The sequence below is a fragment of the Phyllostomus hastatus genome, unplaced genomic scaffold (assembly GCF_019186645.2).
Source record: "Phyllostomus hastatus isolate PE091 unplaced genomic scaffold, TTU_PhHast_1.1 phas_contig_16, whole genome shotgun sequence".
Lineage (NCBI taxonomy): Eukaryota > Metazoa > Chordata > Mammalia > Chiroptera > Phyllostomidae > Phyllostomus > Phyllostomus hastatus.
In genome coordinates this window covers 24377441-24399230 of record NW_025333643.1, presented here as the reverse complement: position 1 = coordinate 24399230, position 21790 = coordinate 24377441, and the positions used below count along the sequence as shown (strand labels likewise).

General features: G+C 37.8%; 1 protein-coding gene across 4 annotated transcripts in view; it reads left to right on the top strand.

Moving 5' to 3' along the window:
- The window catches only part of SUCLG2 (succinate-CoA ligase GDP-forming subunit beta), a 277613-nt gene that overhangs the window by 120165 nt on the left and 135658 nt on the right, over positions 1-21790 (top strand). For all 4 annotated transcript variants that reach the window (XM_045832402.1, XM_045832400.1, XM_045832399.1 and 1 more), the window contains 4 exons: positions 13521-13620; positions 14461-14551; positions 19200-19352; positions 21272-21361. In XM_045832402.1, coding sequence (XP_045688358.1) covers positions 13521-13620; positions 14461-14551; positions 19200-19352; positions 21272-21361 — 434 coding nt within the window. The remainder of the gene's footprint in view (positions 1-13520; positions 13621-14460; positions 14552-19199; positions 19353-21271; positions 21362-21790) is intronic.

Genomic DNA, 21790 nt, shown 5'->3' with positions numbered 1-21790 from the left:
CAGTACCTGCAAAGGAGTTCTGATAAGACTATCAGTTGATTTCCCTTTAAAAGAAACCTTTCAGGTAAGAAAGGGCTGGAAGAAGTATTCAAAGTCATGAAAGGCAAGGACCTACATCCAAGATTATGCTATCTAGCAAAGCTATCATTTAGAATGGAAGGACAGGTAAAGTGCTTCCCAGATAAGGTCAAGTTAAGGGTTCATCATCACCAAACCCTTATTATATGAAATGTTAAAAGGACTTATCTAAGAAAAAGATAAAAAATACAGTGAAATGACAACGAACTGTACTATCAACAGCCGAACCTAAAAACAAAAACAAAAACAAAAAGGAACTAAGCAAACAACTAGAACAGGAACTGATTCACAGAAGTAGAGATCATGTGGAGCGTTATCAGTGGGGAGGGGGCTGAGAGAGAATAGAGGAAAAGGTACAGGGAATAAGAAGCATAAATGGTAGGTACAAAACAGACAGGGGGAGGTAAGAATAGCATAGGAAATGGAGAAGCCAAGGAACTTACATGTACAACTCAGGCACATGAACTAAGTGTGGAGGGAATGCTGATGGGAGGGGGTGTGCAGGGCAGAGGAGGATAAAGGGGAGAAAAAAATGGGACAACTATTAATATCATAATCAATAAAATATATTAAAAATTAAATTTGTAAGTGATACTGATTGCTGAAGGAGAATTTAGTGTGTTCAGCTTCAGGTGTTTAAACCTTAGTCAAAGCCTCCTGGAAAGTGAATGTTAAAATTTTACAGTTGTAATTAAAATGATAGGAATTGCAAGTTGAAGTCAAAACCTCAAGTGGATTTTTTAAGGCTATAGGTGTGCTCTTTGCAGCAAAGCCTCCCTAGGTCTCCAAACACATTGACAGAGGACTGTTCCCTGTTGCAGTGACTTTGACCAAGATGTGAGGTGAACAAGGTTGTCATCCTGGCAGGGCCTGGTGCCAGGCTGTTCATCGAAGCTGATTTCTGGTGCCTCTTCCTGAGCCAATTGGTGAGATGGGAGATTATCAGCCTTCAGTAGATGATCCGCCACCCTGGGTAGGAAGATAGAACATTCACAACCCTCCTGGTTAGGATGGAGGTATAATAGAAAAAGCCTGAGTTGGAGGTCACACCCCTCAACAAGTCACTTATGAAGGGAGACCCCCTGCAAAACCGGAATTATCTGCTGGAAGGTGGGTGCCTTGTAGTACAGGCTTCCTTTGCTAGGTGAGTGTTCTAGGAACCCATCTGTATCAGTGTACCAGCTGGCATTATTGTGAGAGGCTATGTTGGGCTTCACTGAATTTTTTTTGAAGACTCTTTTCAACATGTTTGTTCATTTCATGATGAGTGACTTATGAGTGCACCTGCCCACACTGCACGAGTATTCAGCAGCTTTTGACCAAAACAGCATGACCCCCATGGCTCACCATCCCTATTCACCTGGTCTTGCCCCAAGCGACTTTTTTTTGTTTTCCTGGATGAGAAAAGTCCTCAAAGGAAACATTTTGCCTATGTAGAAAAGGTGAAACAAGAAACAGCAGAAGTACTAAAAGGCATCAAAATTGATAAGTTCAAAAACTGTTTTGAGCACTAGAAAAAACATCTGTGTACTGCATCCAATGGAGAGTACTTTGAAGGTGACTGCAGTTTAAACACGAAAGAATAAATGCAAGTTTTTATATATAGATTCCAGGTTTTGGGAGGTTCCACTTCATGTTGTCCTTTGAAATATAGTATCTTCCACTATGAACTGGGGACAATTTCTCAATTTTGGGACTATTGGGAGAATTGGTGATATTAGATGTTAAGTCATTCATATATTGCTTGTCATGTAGCAGGGACTTAACAGTGGTAGCATTTGTCAGACAAAAATGTGAAGGTCAATGGATTAGAGTAAGTACCATTTGGGGTCAAATCTGAGGGTATAAGACATAAAACCATAAAAGTCCATATTCATTAGTCACCTGCCATTTCACCAGGCATTGCTCAGTTTTTACATGGATTGCACCCCAAATTCCCCGGTAACCTGTGAGATACCTGCCATTATCCTTTCCATTTTCTAGATTAAAAATACTTGAAGTTTTGAGAGTTTATGTGACTTAAAACTTTACACAGCAAGTGAAATAATTGAACCAGAATTTAAATTTATGAACCCTGATGCTTGAATCCCTGTGGGGTCCACATCCCTGTCCGCAGTGCTGCAGAGGAGGTGGGGCCAGTACTGCCTCTGACTTTGTAGAATCGCTCTCTGACATTTGCACCCCACTAGTTTGGACTGCAGTCTTTTTTCACATGTATGATAAGAGTACTGAGAGAATACACTGATGCTGTAAGCTTGATTTTATTACAGGATGATCAGTATATTAAATCACAAAAACAGTTGTATAGACAGTAAAAAGAATTGTCCTTGAAGCTGCTAATCCTTGTGAGCTACCTGGGAGTGCCCTTTTATGCAGCTGAAAACAGGGTGTTTGCTGTTGTTGCTATAACCAGATCATCATCTTTTCTTCATTTTAACTGGCAGAGCCCAGAAGTCATCATCAGGAATTCTGCTGGCTTGCCTTCTCTCTGACCACTGTCACCTTACCTACCTCCCAACCTCTTCCACTGCCCCAGACTTGAAGGACACATGCAGACTTGAAGAGGATAGGGTAATGAATGGTCATGCTCAAGTGCCATGGTGGAGCTTCAGCTCTGGCTGGATCCTGTGCTCTGAAATTACAACTGTGTGACCTTGGACAAGGGACTTTATTTCTTTTGAGTTTCAGTGTCCTGATCTCTAGGAATAGTATCTCCTGCAGAGGACTGACGTGAAGATTAAATGAGATGAGGTGTGTAAAGTCCTTTGAGCAGTTCTTAGTGGGTAGTCAGTGCTGAATATGTGAGGTCTTTAAGACGTAACAATCCTACCCACCATAGTAATAATGACAGCAATAGCAGCAGTGGTACTAAAGGACAGATAATATGTGTCCTACCAGTGATGTATAAATGCAAGCTAAGCTCAGAGTCCCTCCGCTGCAGCCTGCCTCAGCGCAGGGCCTTCGCAGCGCCAGTGTAGTGAGGGAGGTATGTGCTCAGTTTGCCAATGAATCCTGATGTTGAGCAGCTCCAGATGGAATCAAAGGACATGTTCTCTGTCAGGGATCCTGTGGGATGGGCCAGGGCCATTTGTGCCACAAAATAACCACAAATATCAAAAGGGGGACAGACAAAAACAAAGACACACACAAGCCTTGGAACTAAACAGACTGCTCAAATGTAAATGAGAGCATGTGCATTCATGGCAGGGGCTCCTATCTGTGACCTGGAGATACCCAGTTTAGTTACAAAACTTGGAGTCCGTCTGGGTGTGGCAGAACAGTGCTGCACATCTGTAGATTTGGGCTGCTCTGGAAGGCATCTGATCATTTTTATCTCCATGTGAATTCACATGTTCTCGTCCAACCATGAGCACATTTCATCATCTCTGAATGATTGGAAAAAACACAAGATGGGTAGTTGATGTATTCTTAACACTGATGTAAAAGTCAGTATTAGATTTTATTATTCATCATAAAAATTATCCTCTCCCATGGACAGAGTATTCATCATTGTCATCATCATATACCATTTACTTTATGAAATTTTATGCAAGTTTAAGTGTAAGCCAGTATAAGTAAGTATAAGCCAGACATTGTGTTAAGTACTTTACTTTTTCTTCTTATAAAATACTTATAGTGACTATGAAAGGTAGGTACTGATTTTATCAGCTTTATTTTATAGATGAGAAAATTGAGTCTCTATTTTCTAGTCATGGTCCCTCAACTGACTGTTAAGGGGCAAAGCCTGAGTACTACTCCATGGCTGCAAGACCCATGGCTCCTGAATTTGCCCACTGCACTTTAATAATTTCTTTTTTTTTTAGGAGGTACTTAAGAGGGATGGTATGTTTCTATACATAGAAAGATGTTACTAATTTCATGTTGGAGCTCAGGGATACCTCGAGAGGGTGCTTTACCTCTTTGAGTCACCCTTAAGGAAATATGACTTGAGTGTCCTGAGTCTCACAGGGATGAATGTTCAGCCCATAGTTAATTTTGGCAAACGCAGATGGACAGTTAGCTGCTGAACTGACAAGGGGCAGGTTTTGCCCCTGCCTTCCATTCCCAGTCACACAATCTATGAACTAGTGGGTGGTGGTGAGCTGCGTAGATTCCAGTGGCTGTGCTCTGTGTGCATGTCAGGCACCGATACAGACTAATGCATAATAAGTTCATTTTAGAAATAGCTGCTATTCCCCTCCCCCACTGTTGACAGAAGTAATACATGGTCTTTGTAGCAAATTTGCAGTCAAAAAGAAGAAAAAGTTACCCATACTCCCCTCCAAATAATCAGTTAATACTTTGTTTTTTATTCTTAATTTATCCTTAGTATATACATTATGTATGTATACATGTACATACATGTTTTATTTAAATTGTAAAGTGGTTTTTCCCTGATTATAAATGACATAAGCAGTCACTGTAGAAAGCACAAAACTTTAAAGAAGAAATTAAAAATTATTTCAACCTCAAGACCCCATAGGTAACCACTGTTGATGTGGGCTTTATATCATTTCAGCTTTTAAAAGGCATTTATTATGTCTGTGTTTTCTAAAGTTTTCAAGAGTAACATACTATAGTTGGTAACATAGATATGTTTTGGCTTTTATCTTCTAAATATTTTCTGGTGGTTTTCTTTCAAAAATCCTGCAGGATTATCCAAAGTCTAGAGTCCCACAGTGTTAAGCTTCAGTCAAGTGACACTGACGCTGACAGCGTAGAAGAGCTGTGGGTTAAAGATGGTCATTTGTATCACTCCATTACTTAAGAGTCAGACCCAGGCTCCAAGCATCATTCTGCTTTTTCCGGAGCTTGCAGGATATCCCCAGGAGAATTTACTTCCCCGTTCAACATGAAATAGTCACACCAAATTCACAGGACAGATGTGCAAAGAAACAACTTTAGTACAGTTATTATCAATAGTTTCTCCTGAACTTAAAATATCACTGCTGTAAAAATTCATGTTTAAAAATGATTATTTTCAAAAAGCTACATTTGTTCATGGTAAAAAAAATCCCTTTTGAAATCAGTACTTTATATATCATTGACTAATTTAGGAATATTTCAAAGAGGATTTTGATTTAGACTTGGTGGGGGAGAAGCTGACTCCTTTGTAGATACTATTGAATGCTTGCAGACCTGGTTGGTGCCTGGTATAGGCTAGGTATTAAGTGTTGATCTTTGTGCTGAGGTGTACACATTGAATATTTGTTATGTTTAGTTTCAGTGAAAATTCAGGTAAGAGGCTATAGATCCCTATTGACAATGCTTGTCCATTTACATATTTTGTACTAAGGACACTGTTATGTGTTTTCAGAAACAATAATGTATTTCTTGATTGGGATTTGAGTCATACAGATATACAGGGTCTGGCAGAAGTAAGGTCTGCTTGAGTATGGTTGGTAGGGTGATAATGTGGGTGTAATAATTTATAGTTTTATTTTGAACATTTCACCTAAAATGTTGTATGGTGTGCTTGAGTGTGATATTGGAGTCTGTTATAGAATTAAATGCCTAGGATTTTGTAATAAAAAGAGTTGTTACTTGTGCTAGACACTATGTGTCTGTCAAGCCTATTAAATGACACACTTCAGATTTGGTCAATCACTATGTGTAAATTTTATCTCTCTCCAAAAAGGAACTGTAAACAAATATCATACTTTAGTTACTGATTTGTGTGTTGAAACATTTAAGGGTAACGATAACGTTGAAATGCATGAAAAAAAAGGCGGGCTGTGATGAATGGAGAGAGATGTGATAAAGCAAGCACAGTGAAACATTAGCAGTGGTAGAATCTGGGTGCTATGTGGATGTTTACTTTTTCAGCTTTTTCATGTGATTGGAAATTTTTCTAATAGAACGTTGGGGGGAAACCCAGTAATGAGGCTGTATATGAAGGGGTTAAAACAACATCTCTAGAATTTTCTTTCTGGCTTAAACATTCTGACTCTGTTTCTTATCAGCAATGTGACTGGACAACTCAGCCTCAGTTGGGTTATTTGTGATATGTGGCTAAGGAATAGACTTAGTACAAATCTTATTTCATAGTAAGCTCCCAACAGACATTGATTATGATTTCACAGGGCAAAGGAAGTAATGTTTATGAATGAATGACCATATGCTGAGGGTCTACTATTTGCCTGGCGGTCTCCTTTGGTCATTTTCAGGAGAATGAGGTGATCTCACTCTCCATCACACTGTGTGTGCCATTCAGTAGAAACTTGTACATGGGAGAAAGCATGAGGGGTGTGATGAGCAAAGCTACAGTTGTGTTACTGACTTTGACAGAACTACTCCCTGGCTCTGTGGGTCCCCCTTGGTTTGACATTTCCTTTGAATTAGAAGGGCCTTCTGAGGTGGATGGCATCTGTTGTGTTAAAGTCTGTAATGTTCCTGAGTTCAAGCTGATTTTGTTGATCATCATGGTTCCTTTTGTGAAAGACTAGGCCATCTCCTGTTTGGGTTATTTTGTTTTCAGTTTAATGGACAAGTGTTCTGGGAATTCTTCTAAGTAGCAAGATCCCCCTAAACACAGCCTAATCATGTTTATGCATTATGATAGCCTGTTCACCTCATGCTGGGAGGCAAGAGAAAGGGTGTGGATCCTGGGAAAGGCTGCCACACGAGTAAACACACCAGTCCCAGGGTGGTAGGGGGAAGAAAGGAATGTTCCAGGAAATTCTATGGAGGTGTTTACTTCTGATGTCTGATACCATGCTGCTGGAAACTGAGGTGGAAAACAGAGTAAGAACTATGGTGTTGAAGAAGACAGTTGGATACAGAACAAATACTGGCCAAATTTTGGAGGGAGAGTGAGCTGTCATAAGTCTGTGAAGGAGATTTTGAATGTCCTCTGCAGTTGTGAAATCAGCCAGATACTGGGCCTAGTTTCGGAGGTAAGGGCTTCTGCGAGATGATCTCTGGGCTGCAGCTCTAAGGGCACAGGGCTCCCAGGTTTAGAGTGAGGTTGTGCCTGACTGAGCCCATCTCCCCTAGAAAGTGTGTCCTTTAGAATAGAGACTGCTGCAGAGGAAAAAGCTGAGTTACCAGGGGCTCAGCCACTCTTCTTAAGGAGCCCCTCTGTGAGGACCTACTTGTGAGAAGCTGGAGGATCCTCCTTGATGGCAGAAGGAAGAAGCACAGAGGAAACTGGAGTGGTATGGTCAGTGGACCATGTGTGGCAGAATGAGGACAGTCACTGGACAGTAGAGCAGATTCCAGACCATAGCCCATGATAACACCTCTCACCAAGGGGAGGTTAGATAGAGGAATTGACTTAAATAAAGAAAATAGAGAAATATAAGATTTCTAATCAAGAAGGTAGGAGATCTCAGAGATCTGTACCACTGATAATATGGCTTAAATAAAGATAATAGGGAAATATAAGATTTCTAATCAAGAAGGTAGGAGATCTCAGAGATGTGTACCACTGGTAATATGGCTGTGAAAGTGAAAGGAACATCTTTAAGTCTATGTGCAGCCAGACAATATTTATATTACATACATTTTAAAATTCAGTCATTTCTGTTGGCTTTGAAAACAAAAGCATCATGTCAGTGTTGGACATGCCACATGATTTTCTCCTCTTGTTCATCACTGTTTAAGATCAATAGGAGATCCCCTTTTATCTTTCAGTTATCAGGTAGCTTCCAATATCTGCCACTAATGGAGGCATTTGCCCGAGCCTGGGCTGTGTGCTCAACATCTCCTACATTGTGTGAGCTTTAACTCCTACAGTAAATCCCTCATCTATGACTTGGACTGGTTCTGCTCCACTAATTGAACCTTGACTGAATGCATCTTTGGTTTGAAAATGAGGAGAAAAAAATATTTTTTATAGCTGGTTTTCCTTTATCCTTTCCCTTAAAATGTACCACAAAATCCTGTAGAAATGTATTGGTGTTCATAAATGTTTTTCATCTTCCATGACTGTTTCTAGGATCTGTTAAAGTTACAAATGTTACACAGATATTTTTATTAGTGTATCTCTTGTAATCTATATAAAACACAGTAGAGATTTCTTCTGGGTATTTTTTCTGTAAAAACTTGTTTATTTCTTTTTCCTGAAAAATTGTCATTTTTGAAGCAACTTCATTTGCAAAATATTTGTTTAATGTCCTATGGTTGCAATCTTATAGTATTAGAAATTTTGATTAGCTATATGTACTTGAATAAAACACACGGGTATTATCACCATCAATGTTAGGATGTTCAATCCTTAATTTTTCTTGTAGAAATATATATTTTAATTTAGTAGGCCAAATATAAAATTGGTTCATTAGTATTAAGCTAAAAAGAGTAAGATATTACAACTGAATTGAGCCTTTCTACAGATAATTTTTTATTTAGCTTTAATAATTTTATTATCATCAAAGTATATATTAATGGTTATGAATCTAATAATATCAGTGAAAAAATCAGAAGAGTAAGCTAATTTATCATTATAGATTTTAATGAAGGCTATAATGTAGTAATAAATATACAGTATTTTTAAGAGTATGGCAATATGAAAAAATGATTTATCACACTTCAGGAATTTTTATAGGAACTAAAATTTAAAAATTTCCCTTAAAAACAAAAGTATGTTTTGTGTTAAAATAATATTATTATCTTCTTTATAATCTAACTGTTCAAAGTGGCATTTTCATGGACAAATTACTTTAGATAATGTGGAATTAATTTGCTACCATATTTAATAGGAAACTTAAGATTTAAAACTCTAGTAAAAAGCCTTATTAGTAAAGGTTTTCTTAATGTGAAATAGTGTCTTCCAGGACAATTTCCTGTTTGTATCACAAAACCCCAGACCTAGACATGACCCTCGTTCCATCTTTTGTATATATGGGAGAATCACTGTGGTAGGCCTGTGTAATTTAAATTGCGATGGGCAGCAATCAGATAGGGAGCCAAGGATCCCTAATCCCAGTTCAGTCAAGGTATGTGACCAGTGGTGGAAAAGTTTATTCTGACATTTGGTCTGTTTGAAATTCTCCATTTCTACATTGATGAGCCTATGTCAGATATGTTGAAAGGTGAAGTAATTGTTTTGGTCTCAGAGATGCCATTGGACATATGGAAAGCATCACTGCAGTATTATCTCTTTCCAATGATCTACTTACAACTTCAGGAAACTGGAATCAGCCTACAGGAGATATTACAGTAATGACTGAAGAGTTTTAAGTTTGGGTTTTGTGGGGTCATAATGAAAACACAGAAGTTACCATATTTTCCTTGTGAAATTGGCTGTTAGACCTCTAATTTATCACTCTATAACTGAATGTTCTTTACAAATGTTCATTTTTCTGTGATGCTTCGACTCTTGGCTCACCTCTCCCCTTCTCCTTGCCTTGCAGTAATAGGTAAATCTGAAATACATTTTAACTTTTTCAATTAAGGAGTCTATCAACCTTCATAAAAGGTGATCACCATGTAGAAATTATACCATACAGCTATACTGAAAACTAGATATTCCAATTTTGCTATAGTCAGTGAACTGTAGAAATCCTAGTTCCCTCAACAATTCCAGTGTTACCAACCCAAAGTAGATGATCACCAGGGTAGCCATCTCACTGCAATATCGGTGTAAAAAGCCCTGTATTTGCATTTAGGAAAGTATTATATTTTTGAAGAGAGCAATGCTGAATAAAAACCAGTTCAGTAATACATTCAATTCTTCACTAAGCTGCTTTAAAAAGATAGTTGAAAATGACTTATGTTTATCAATGTTCTTGATAAACATTTTCAGACATTTGCCATGATCCTCCTGCACTATAGTTCCAAACTGTGTCTTGTGAACAGTGTTTGGCATCTACATGTTGTTAGAATGCTATCTCTGCAAGGCAAAGTGAACCAGATTTACCAAGTTTGTCTAATTAAAGACATTTCTTATTTATTCAATGTTACACTTCCCTTAATGAATTTAATTTTTTAGGTTTAATAATGCTTGCAAGAATGTTTATTACTCAGCATTGGATTATTGGCAGACTATAAAATTGGTATAAAAGTGTATTGTAATTAGAATAGCACTTGTTGTGGTAACAAATGAGAGGACAACAGTTGAGAAAGCATTATTTTAATGTGGCTAAAACAACTAAACAAGACCATAATGGGGGATATTTTTAGGCTTTCTAAATGACTGTAAATATTGTTCTCTTAATTGACATGGTATTTGAGAATCTTCCATATCTGTACATTTATCAAGTGTATTTCTTAGTGTGTTTTCTCCTAAAATACATATAAATGATAGCAAATGGGTTCCCATCACACTGAGTGGGAGCCTGACTGTTAGCACTGCTACCTATCAGCAGTCCGCTGGGATAGGAATACAATAAAATGCATGTGGGGCATGTTTTGGCTCCTGCATGTGAGAGTCATTGTTAATAGCAAGGAATTGAGAAGTGTGCAGACCTGATGATACCAACTAAAAATGTACTAATATGGTTACCAGTGCACATATAGGTGTAACCTCTTTCCATGCAAAACTTATTAGTAGGTGGCTTTCCCCCCGACTCCCCCCTCCTTTTTACCTTGTTATCTTAAAGTATACTAAGCCATTTTATGTATTCAGACAAAAATAGAATTTCATGTATGGGACATTCTTTTGTATTTCTGTTTGGGAATGGGCAGGTAACATTAAAAAATATATACTCTAGAAATTTGTATGAGTTTTTGGAGAAATCATGTTTTTAAATAAAATGGAAGTAATGACATTAAGTATGAGTCAACTTGGTAAATACTGAATGAAAACACTAGTGACTGTTCAGTAGGATTTAGTCACTTTACTCAATTTTCAGTACTTTGTGTAAATAACCACATGAATTAAATTGTTTCATTTGAGTTTCCCTCAAGATGAGAAAAACTTGCTTTGCTCTGAGCTCCTGACCTGCTGTACTGGTTTAGCCCTTGAGATCTCACCAGAAGAGATGATAGTAGTGAATTTATTCTTGGCCTGCAGTATAAGCTGCAGAAGATACACCTGGATTGTGTCCCTCCCTTTTTCTATATGCCTGACTGATTATACAGTTTCACAGTGTTCCAAGTGGTTGCTTTACCAAGAGGGTGACATGAGTTCTTTGACATGTTGTCAGATAGTGACACAGAATTAACAACACTTCATTGAGGCTACAATGGTTTCTTTGTCTTGTTGGTAGTGCCTAAAGCAGATCCAATCGTGCCTATGTAGTGCCAGTTAATAATGCCCAATTAGGTATTCTGTTTGCATTTCAAGTTTTGTTGCTAGAAAGCTTAGAGGGGAAGCATCTTTTTCTTCTGGATGAGGACATGAATAATGCTAGTGGCAGTGGAGTGCTGGTTATCCTAAAATAATTTGAAGAGATTACAAGGAAAAATCTGACTAGGCACAAAAAGAGTTTTTTTCTGCTTGATATCTTCAAAAGATATATATTCCTATGTACCACTCTTGGTTAATTGCTGAAAATAATTATAATGATGACAGATATCATATTTTGGCTATTGTTTTCAGTGTGCCAGGTGTTGAGATAAGCATCTTACCTAGTCTATTTCATTTACTTTTTCACATTAACTAATGTAAATTATCATGACTACTTTAAAGATGAGCATGCTACGTTTACCTTTCAGAACCTCTGTCTTCTCTTTGCTACAAAGGAAGTGATGGGTGGAGTTGGAGGTGGTCACTTGGATCTGTTTAATTCTAAAGTCCTTGCTGTACTGCTGTTCTTTACATGCGTTAGCATGAAGATGCAATAAATTCTTTCTGCTTTTTTTCTCTCCTGGTGAATCTCTGATAATAAGTGGTCATCATAACTTGTCTTTACTCAGTTTGATGGGAACCCAGTTTATTCTAAAACATGGTTTGACTGATGTTATGATGGTTCATTCCCAGGCAGAAACAATTGTCAGAGGGTATAGATTGCAGCAAAGAAAGAGCTGTTTGTTTCTGAGAGAAGGTGAACCCTGGTTTTCTGAGTATAAGCAAATACAATAGAAAGGAAGACCAAGAAGTAAAGACAATAAATGAATAATTCACTATATCAGGTGGAGTGACTATCTTACCCAATGCCTGGTGTCAAATCCTTTTTGCTGTTCTTTGTGCTTTCATGATAAAACCCTCTCTTGGAAGCTTTACATGCTTGCCTATGAGTAACAACAACATCAATGGTAATAGCTGAAATTAGCCAACATGTATGGAGTTCTCACTTTATGTAAATGGTTGTAGATACTAACAAATTTTTTTGCCATCTTTGCCCAAGTGGAAATAATCCTTTTGAATCCTTACACTATATAAAGGCAGTAAGTGAACTAATTGATTGTGGCAATAGTCTTTTCATTAGTCAGGAGTTTTTAGGTTCTTGGGATAAAATATTTATATGTATTATTTCCTTTAATTATTGAAACAATCTTCATCATCATTTCACAATCAAGTAAACTGAGTCTCAGAAATATTAAGTAACTTGTCCAATGCTATGGAGCTGGGTAAGGGATGAAGGCTGGATTGAAACCTAGGTCTGCAGAGTCAGAAAACTATTGGAGACTTAGAGAAGATTGTCAGACTTGGTTCTCTGATTTTAGACAGATAGGAATCACAGAGGATGTTGGCTGTAGCCTGAGATGGGTACTGTTTGGTTCATTAAACATTTGATTTGGGGACTGCCTTTTTTTTTCTTTCTGAGGGTTAAGGAGGGCAGATCTGCTGTTGCTGAGGCCCTGTCTCCATCCCTGGGCTTCTTTGCATATCCAGCTTTCCTGTCAGGCTCATAAGGACATCTGAGATCATGACTCTGGTCTCAAATGTCAAGAACAGACAGTTCACTCTGTTTGCGAGTGAGAAATGAAGATTCCACAACCACTTTCCCCTGGAATGTTTTGTTACTCTGCCAATATTTTAAAAATATTTCTTGCTTTTAGTTTTAATCTATTTCCTCCTCCCCAGCCCTGTCAATGTATAGAACAACTGCTGAGAACACTGTTGGTCTCCAATAATACAATTATTAAATACTCCCTTTGTGTCTTGTCTTTGAACCTTTCCTTTTATAATCTTGTCTTATCTTTGACATCTCAGATGACTGACAGCTAGTTAGTTTCTCTGACTGGCAGACTGGTTCTTCCACCACATGGGAATGCCATTACTTAGTAAAATTAATACTGCAGCCTGGATTTATTTAGCATCCTCTGACACTCATAAGAGCAAGGGAACACATGCCTTGCTTTCCCTTGGGATGGTGGAGTATTAGATTAATCTGGTAGAAATATTTGAATGTCCTCAATAAACAGACTTTGTTTTTAGGCACATTGATGTTTTTGAAGTTGTTTATTGCCTTTATTTTCAAAGCTGGTTGGAGAGAGCTTTTACCACTTTTATATGTCATTACCACTTTCCTTATTGCTTAAGGAAATAAAAATATTTCTTTATTGCTTTAAAGATAATTAAAAATCAACTACCCACTCTGAATTTTCTTTTTCAGATGCAAAAGAAATTGTTTTAAAAGCCCAGATCTTAGCTGGAGGAAGAGGAAAAGGTATCTTCAGTAGTGGTTTGAAAGGAGGTGTTCATTTATCAAAAGAGTAAGTCTTGAAGTTTTAATTTCTTGTTTGTGGGCCACGCTGTTACAGAAAAGGAGCACTAAGAGAGGGGTTTGGGCTATGGAAGGTAGGAGCTTAGAGCTATCAAATAGAGGAAACAATTAGAGGTAGATGCTGACAATACCCCAGTTTTCCTCTTCTCCCATAAAAGGATTTTTCTTCACTAGTTGGCAAAACTTGACACTGCTTCTCTCCTAGATGATCAGTTTTTCATTTCAAATGTTGGAAATGATACCATTTACAAATTAAGTACAGCTTCCATAATGTCACTTTCCTATTCAAGAACCTGCAGTGGCTCCCCACTGCCAGTGGTGTCAGTTGTCTCTCCTGTCTGATACAGTCCAAGTCTTCCTTCATCTGAGCCTATCTATTCAGCTTTAGCTCCCATGTCTCCCAGAACTGAACACTTTCCTCTCTTGCCATTCATTATTTGTGATTCTTGCCTTCACCTTTATCCCCCACTATTGGCCAGTACTTTCCCAAATTGCTCTCTATCAACTCTTTGTTGTTCAACTTTAAACGTGTTGTGCATTTCAGCATTATCTCTTTACTATGAGTGTAATTTATTTGAGGGTGAGGGAGGAGGATAGGAGAGGTAAGCATGAATCTTTTCTTCTTGTCTTTCTGCCTCCCTTCCTCCCTCCCTTCCTTCCTTACATTCACTTGTATTTATGAACAGAAAGTCCCATGGATTCTGGGCATGGAGGTGTACCATGTGCTGTGTGGACCTGAGAATTTTAGTATGGATTTGGCTTTAAAATGATTTTCAACATAGACATTGATTTTCTTTTATTTTTCTCTCTTTTTTTCTCTTTCTTTTAGCCCTAAAGTTGTGGGACAGTTGGCTAAACAGATGATTGGGTATAATCTAGCAACAAAACAAACTCCAAAAGAAGGTGTGAAAGTTAACAAGGTAATATGAATGCTTCTGGTCATTTTCTGTGTATGTGTTAAAAAAAAAAGAGAAAATCATACTTTAGTTTTTGGCAGAACTCAATGCACTTTGGCAACGCGCCATTTTATTTTAATTTTTAAACCTCATGTAATCTGTTTAGTGTGTGGTATGACTTAAAGAGAAATAAAAAGTTTCCATAATAGCAATATTATGTATTATCCTCAGCATGTAGTATAAGTGGGTAGGGATGATTGAAGCAATAGCCTTCCCTTTTGGAACACAGACACATTCTGTTTAAAGCTGAAAAGGGCTTGACTATCAAACTCAGTAAGGGATAGTCCCTGCTGCCCCACAACCCCAGCCACAGTACTGTGTATCAGAGTTACTGCTGTGGCTGTTTATCTAAGTGGACCTATACCTTATTTTGAGATTACTATCATTTTGAGCCAGTGCTATTTCTGAGAGTATGTTGTATCAGTGAGATCTGTTGAGGTACCCAACTGTGTGTAGGGCATGCATACACGCATGTGTGCACACACGCACACAGAAAATAAAGCCCAGAGCAAAGTAGCCTGCCTCAGCCATGAGCTTGTGAGTGTCAGAGCTGAGGCCAGAACCTAACTCTCATTCTATCAGTCTCTTCATTCTGTGTCCCACTGGTGTATTGAGGCACCAGACCTGGTTACCTGGTTTGTAGGACCCAGTGCAAAATAAAAATGTGAGGGAGGACCTTTGTTCGAATTTTAACAGAACATTAAACCAAGAGACTAGGACTGGGATCCTTTTGAGCCTGGGTCCTATACCATTACACAGGTTGCATTCCCACCACAGAGGTGCAGATGGATAGATGGCCCCATCGTAGCAGTGAATTGGGCCCGACATTTGGGGGCAGCAACTGTCTGCTCTGTTGACATAGCATCATAGATGACGATCTCTACCAGTGTGCCATGCTTGGGGGAACTGAGGCAGTGCATTCTAGTTTTACTCTTCAGAGAGAGTTGTGCGGAAAATTCTTGACATAACCAAAAAGAAAATCACAGCTGGTGGTGATTGTACCATGAGAGAGTCTGTCCTGTTCCCCAGGGAACACTAAGCCCGAGGGGCATCTGAGCACTGCAATCATCTCCTTCATGCTGGTACAGAGTCTTTCTGGATGTTAAGGAAGCACACGCACAACCAGTCCTAGTTATTTCTTTTTACCACTGCCTCTCCAGTGGATGCAAAAACTGTTTAAAAGCAAAAGTGTTTTTGGTTTGATTTTGTTTGGCCCACTACACTACCTGTATTTCCCTTTTAAATCTGGTTGTAAGCCTTTATTTGTGTAACTTCTTCAAAATTTCTCCACAGAGGACCTGATTAGTATTTTTACTTTAAAGAAGTTATTGTTTTTTTATGTACACATGGATTTTTAAATTAGAGTTTTCAATATTTCTTAAAAGCATATAAAAATACACAAAGAAGAGTCATACTAGATAAGTATAAAATTAGTTTGTAGGTAGGTTCCTGAAATACTGGCGATAAGTGCATTCTTATAAATTGAGTCATTACCAAGAAACTACTAGAGTGATTTATTTTTAAGTAGTTGTTTTTTTCTGATTGCAAAAGTGATTAACCTATATAAAAATTCCAGTAGTATGGAAATATAAAAATTAGAAGTAAAACTTCCTTGTGTTCTCACCACCCAGAAATAATTGTTATACATTATTTTGGTCTTTTTTTCTGTGTAAAGTGTGTCAAATCACATTTCTGTAACAATAACATTTTTTACAACTTTAAGGAACATGCAGTTTTTTACTTACAGAACCTTGGACATCAATCAGAAGTCCCCAGATTACAGAAACTTTGTATTTCTAAGTTTGTTTCAGAGGTTAATTTGACACATACATACACCTGTATACATCAGATTATTTTTTTCTAAAGCTGTGCCACTGTGTTAGTGGTGTGTTCCTTGACATAGTAATAGGGGAAGTGAGGTGCTGCATATTGTGTGCTCTGTGATTCAGGGACAGGGGTGGATACTGCTCAGCAATGAGACAACTTCAAAAACTGAGAATATAGTTTTTACTTACCTAAGCACAATTGTGCTACATATAGTTTGTGCAATTATCCTCATCCACAGATCACATTTGAGTATCTAGCCAAAACAGGTTCAGTGGTCAAATTAGGGTAAAGTAAGTTAAAAAGCTTTCTATACCAGAGGATACTGCAAAAGGCTGCATTGATAATATTATTTGTGTCAGTCATAGAATAAGCTTTTCTGAAATATATCTCCCTGAGCTTCTCATGGCATGAGTGTTCATGGAGTTTATTTTGATTCTCTCTGTAACAATTCCTAAAATACTCTGACATCCTGGGTCATAGGATGGCACAATAATGTAAAAAATTGGTCTGTATATAAGATTTCTTGAATTATCTATTGATAATCATCATTTTCCTGGGGATGTTTTCTTGAAGAGTGATACATTATTTCTACCAAGCAGGAGCTGTTTGAGACAGCAGCTGCTCTTTACAAATAGAAATTTAATGGAATCCAGAGCACGTCTGTCCACATTACAGAAGAATAAGAATGGGACTCTTGAATGACATTTATCATAAAAAATTATAGTGTTGTGTTGCTTCTAAGAATAACTACTGAAAGTCATTAAATTTCTCATTCACTAGACTATCTCTTCCTTAGAAGGTGAACTTAAAATCAGGATGGTTCTAGATAATCCCGATACCATGTGCCAAAAAATATTCCTCACATACCATTTCTTACATACCATGACCTACCATTTATGACAAATGAATTAGTATGAAGCCCTTGTAAGGTGTTTTATTTCTAACTGGTGATAAATTCCATAAAAGTTTGAAAAGGAATTCTTTATTTATTAAATTATAGCTTTTTATGTCATAGAGTAGGATAAAAATAGGTTTATTGTTGTGAGTTGTAAATAGGAGGAACAGTTTAAATTCTTGTATTATTACTTACTAATTGTTATATTTTTTTCCATATGAACAACTGTAAACCCACTTTTGCCCCACCTTGTATTTGTGTCATTTCAATTGACTTGAAACTTAGAGTTTTTGTGGCATCTGGATAGCTAGAATCTAATGCTACTTAATCTGTAACTTTCTTGGTGAAACTTATCATTGAGCTACTTTTAGGAAAAGAAATATAAGTGCTTTTATATGTTTACTTCTACTACTGATTATTTATGATAGTTCTTATTTTCTTTTAAAAACCATCCAAGAGCCCTGGCCAGTGTGGCTCAGTAGATTGAGCTCTGGCCTGCTAACCAAAGGGTCGCTGGTTTGATTCCCGGTCAGGGCACATGCATGGGTTGCAGGCCAGGTCCCCAATGTAGGGGTGTGCAAGGAGCAACCACACATGGATGTTTTTCTCCCCTTCTCTCTCTCCCTACTCCTCTGTCTAAAAATAAATAAATAAAATATTTAAAAAAATAAAAATCATGCAAGACATCTTTTACCATTTTGGGGGGAGTGGAAGTTGGTATAGCCTCTCTCTCCAGGGCCATTTGAGAGTACTTAATCAAAATTTTGAATATGAAGATTCTAACACCTAGCCATTTTACTTTCAGGTACCTTATTTACAGGGTACTCAAACAAATGAGCGAAGATATGTATACAAAAATATTCACTGAAGTAGCATTTTAGAAAAATTGAAGCCCATCTAAATATCATTAGGGACATTGTTAAAAAATATTGGCGCATAAATACCACATACTCACAAGGAAGAGAGAGGTCCTTGGAAGGATGTCTAAGCTGTAGTAGTAATATTAAAAGCAAGAAAAAATACAGGCATTCAGGTTCACATAGTGTGCCTGCATATGCAGGGTCATTCCGCTGCTGTAATACTTGCGGATTAGTGCTTTTTCCTGCTCTGGTTACTGCATAGAGTTGTTAAGGTTGCGAAGGACTCTTGCCTGAGACAGTGAGTGGGGAGTGTGTCCTCCTGCCCCACTTTCCTCCTACCCAGTCATGGCTCTTGCATGTGCCCACATCCTCCCAGAGCAAAGGGCAAGTTGCTGATAATCACAAAGGTTCCATATGGTTGCATGACCATGCTGACTGCTGGGTCCTGGGCAGGTATATGTGCAGCTGTTTTTATGTACTTCATGTGCCATTGACATTAATTTTGAACAAGCAAATATTATATTAGTTACTTAAAAGAAAGTAAAAATTGAAATATAAATACTGTGAACCAAGAGTCAAAGTATACAGATATCTGAACTATCAGACATATGGTAAAAAGAATCCTTCTTTAGCAACCAGACTTGATTTTGCACTAGAGCAACTTGAGGAAAATCAGTGTGGTTAATATATATGTACTGTTAATTTCTCAAATTAAACTAACAGCTGTTTCCCTGGAGTTTTTCTTAAGTGTCAGGGTTTCTCAAGGAGAAAAAAGATGATTAAAGTGGGAAGGTTCCTTGAGGCCAACCAGTACCTGTCACTTGAACACATTAACAGAATCAATTAAGGAAGTGAAAATGGGCATGGTGTACCCTGAGAACAGAGCTCACAAAAATCTCTGGAAGCTTATTCACTGGGTTCAAAGAGCCTGGAAATGAAGCTGTGTGATTTGTATAGCAAGTTTTTATAGATTTCCAAGTGGAAATCACTTTGCTGCTGAATTCATTGGACTTTCCTGTCAATATGGTAGGTGATGGTTGCTGAAGCCTTGAACATTTCCAGGGAAACCTACTTTGCAATTCTGATGGACCGGTCCTGCAATGGCCCTGTCCTGGTGGGCAGCCCCCAAGGGGGTGTGGACATTGAAGAGGTGGCAGCTTCAAATCCAGAACTTATTTTTAAGGTATGTTTAGATTTCTGGTGATTCCGTGTTCATTAGAGATTGTAGCAGAAGCCGTTAAACCTTTAATGTGAAGTCTGAGGCTGGTAGTGCTACATCTCCTTCTGGCATTTAAGGCCTGAAGATGTTGCATCCTTTTTCTTACCAGTCATCCAGTTGAAAATTGGGTACAATGGTGATATTCACTATTCAAGGTCTTTTTCTTTGCTTTTTCCCACCCTCCCTTTTTCCTTCCTTCCTGCCTTTTCTTCCTCCCTCATCCCTTTCCATCCAACCTGCTCCAAGAATTAATCAGTGGAAATGGACTGTGTTTTTTCCATTTCCTCTTGGTTAGCATTACTCATTTAACAGTTTGTATGATCTAGCAAATCTCCAAGGAGAGCAGATGTGAACTAGAGATTACCTTGATGTCTTTCAACAATATTGATGTAAAATAGAATCCTTCTGAGGCCCAGACTCTGTTTCTTTCAATCCTTTAAATCTTTTTTTCTTTTTATTGATATTAAGATTAGTTTCCAACCAAAGATATATGAGGTCAAATCCTAACTAGCCAGCAAGTTTTCCAATGTCTCTAAGCTTTACTTTTGAATTAGTAAAATGAAAATGGTGTATTGCTACCCCATAGAATTGTGAGGATTAAATGAGGTGATTGATGTGTATCAAGTGCTTCTCAACCTACCTCATCAATAACAAAAAAAAATCTAAAGCCTTCTGAGCTATAATTCCAGTTTTTAATTCTGGGTACTTAGTATCAAAAAATCACATTACAAATTTCTAGTAGAAATATTCATTATTTCTTTTCTAAAGTGATTTTGTTTTTCTTCAAAAAATGGGAAATTTATTTCTCAAATCTCTTTTTGTAAAGCAATGATAACTATAGTTATTGGTTTTAGAATTATTTTTACCAGTGTTACATATTTAATTTAACTGCCTTGGAAGTTAATTTGAGGCTTTATAGGCTGGCTTACTAATGCAGGTTCCCCCACCCCCCATTCAGAAGTAGAGTTTTCCTATGAAACCTTCTGTAAGCTGAAATGGTGTACAGAGAAGAAGTATTTAGCTTAAGACACATCTTGCTGATGGATACACAAAGTAAACTAAGAAAAAGCCCAGGAGCTCACAGACTCACTTCACAGTTAGGGAAGCTGGATGCCGAGCTGATGAATGTCATTTCTGGGGATGGAGCTTTGTGGGGCCCCTTTCTCTGCTCAGGCTGGGCTGCCTCTGTAAGAGTTGCTGCAAAACAAATGGTAAACTCTTTTTGCTTTTTGGTGTTTTTTGTAAAAGCAAAAATCCTCTGGAGACTTTTTCATTAATGAAAACAGGTAGAAACAAAGTGGCAAAGCTAACTTTTGAGAAGGGGGTAATACCTATAAAGCCTAGCCATTTTCAAAACTAATGTTATTTAAAACCATTCCATTTGTTAAGAAAGTACATGAAAGAATGTACATATGTGAACAGTGCTTAGTATCTAGGAGAGAATAGCACTTGTAGAACTAAAGTATTCATAACTATCATCATTGTTAGAATGTTTAAATCATAAGCTAATATTTAATCTATGTGACAAACTCTAAACAGCAACATTAGGCCAGAAAACCTTACTTTGGAAGCCTTCCAAAAGATGTCACAAAAATTAACTGACTAAATATTCATCAGTGCCATCTGTGTAGTAATTAAAAGTGAAAACTGGCATCCAATTATCTTGTCAGCATGCCACCCTGAAGAATTATATACTTTTTGGAAATGCTGTTTTATAGATGGCCTGCTAATTAAAGCTTGCCCCCTAGGCAGCTGTGCTAGCCCCACTCAGACCTCTGGAAAGGTGCCACACTTTAATCACTCATTTGCAAATAAATAGGAAGCATTTTCTTTTGAAGTTGTAAGTCTTTTCACTTGACTATCTGAATTTTGTTTATTACCAGGAGAAAATTGACATTATTGATGGGATAAAGGACAGCCAAGCTCAGCAGATGGCGGAAAATCTAGGCTTCCTTGGGCCTTTAAAAAACCAGGTACCTGCGCAATTGAAGGCCAGTGTGTCTAACTTGTTTCAGAAAACATTTATGAACTTGCTAAATTGTCTCTAATATTTGCGATTACCCGGCGACAAGGTAATTTATTGTTGTGTAATTTTTTTCCTCCAATTGTTTATGACGATGAAAATATTTTTCCAAAAAAGGGTATTTATGATGATGTGTGTGTGTATGTGTGGGGAGTATATGTCTTGGTGTGTGTGAGGTATGTGTGTGTGTGTGTGTGTGTCTCCTGCAGACACATACTTTGTTATGTGTGTTAGTTTATCTTCACAGCTTGCAGTTTGAGCCTATGAATTATAAAAGGCAGTATAGTGGTTAGAAGCACAGGCTATTGAGTTAATCTGACCTGGGTTTGAAGCCTGTACTGCAACCCAGCACACGTGTGATTCAGCCCATCTGAATGTC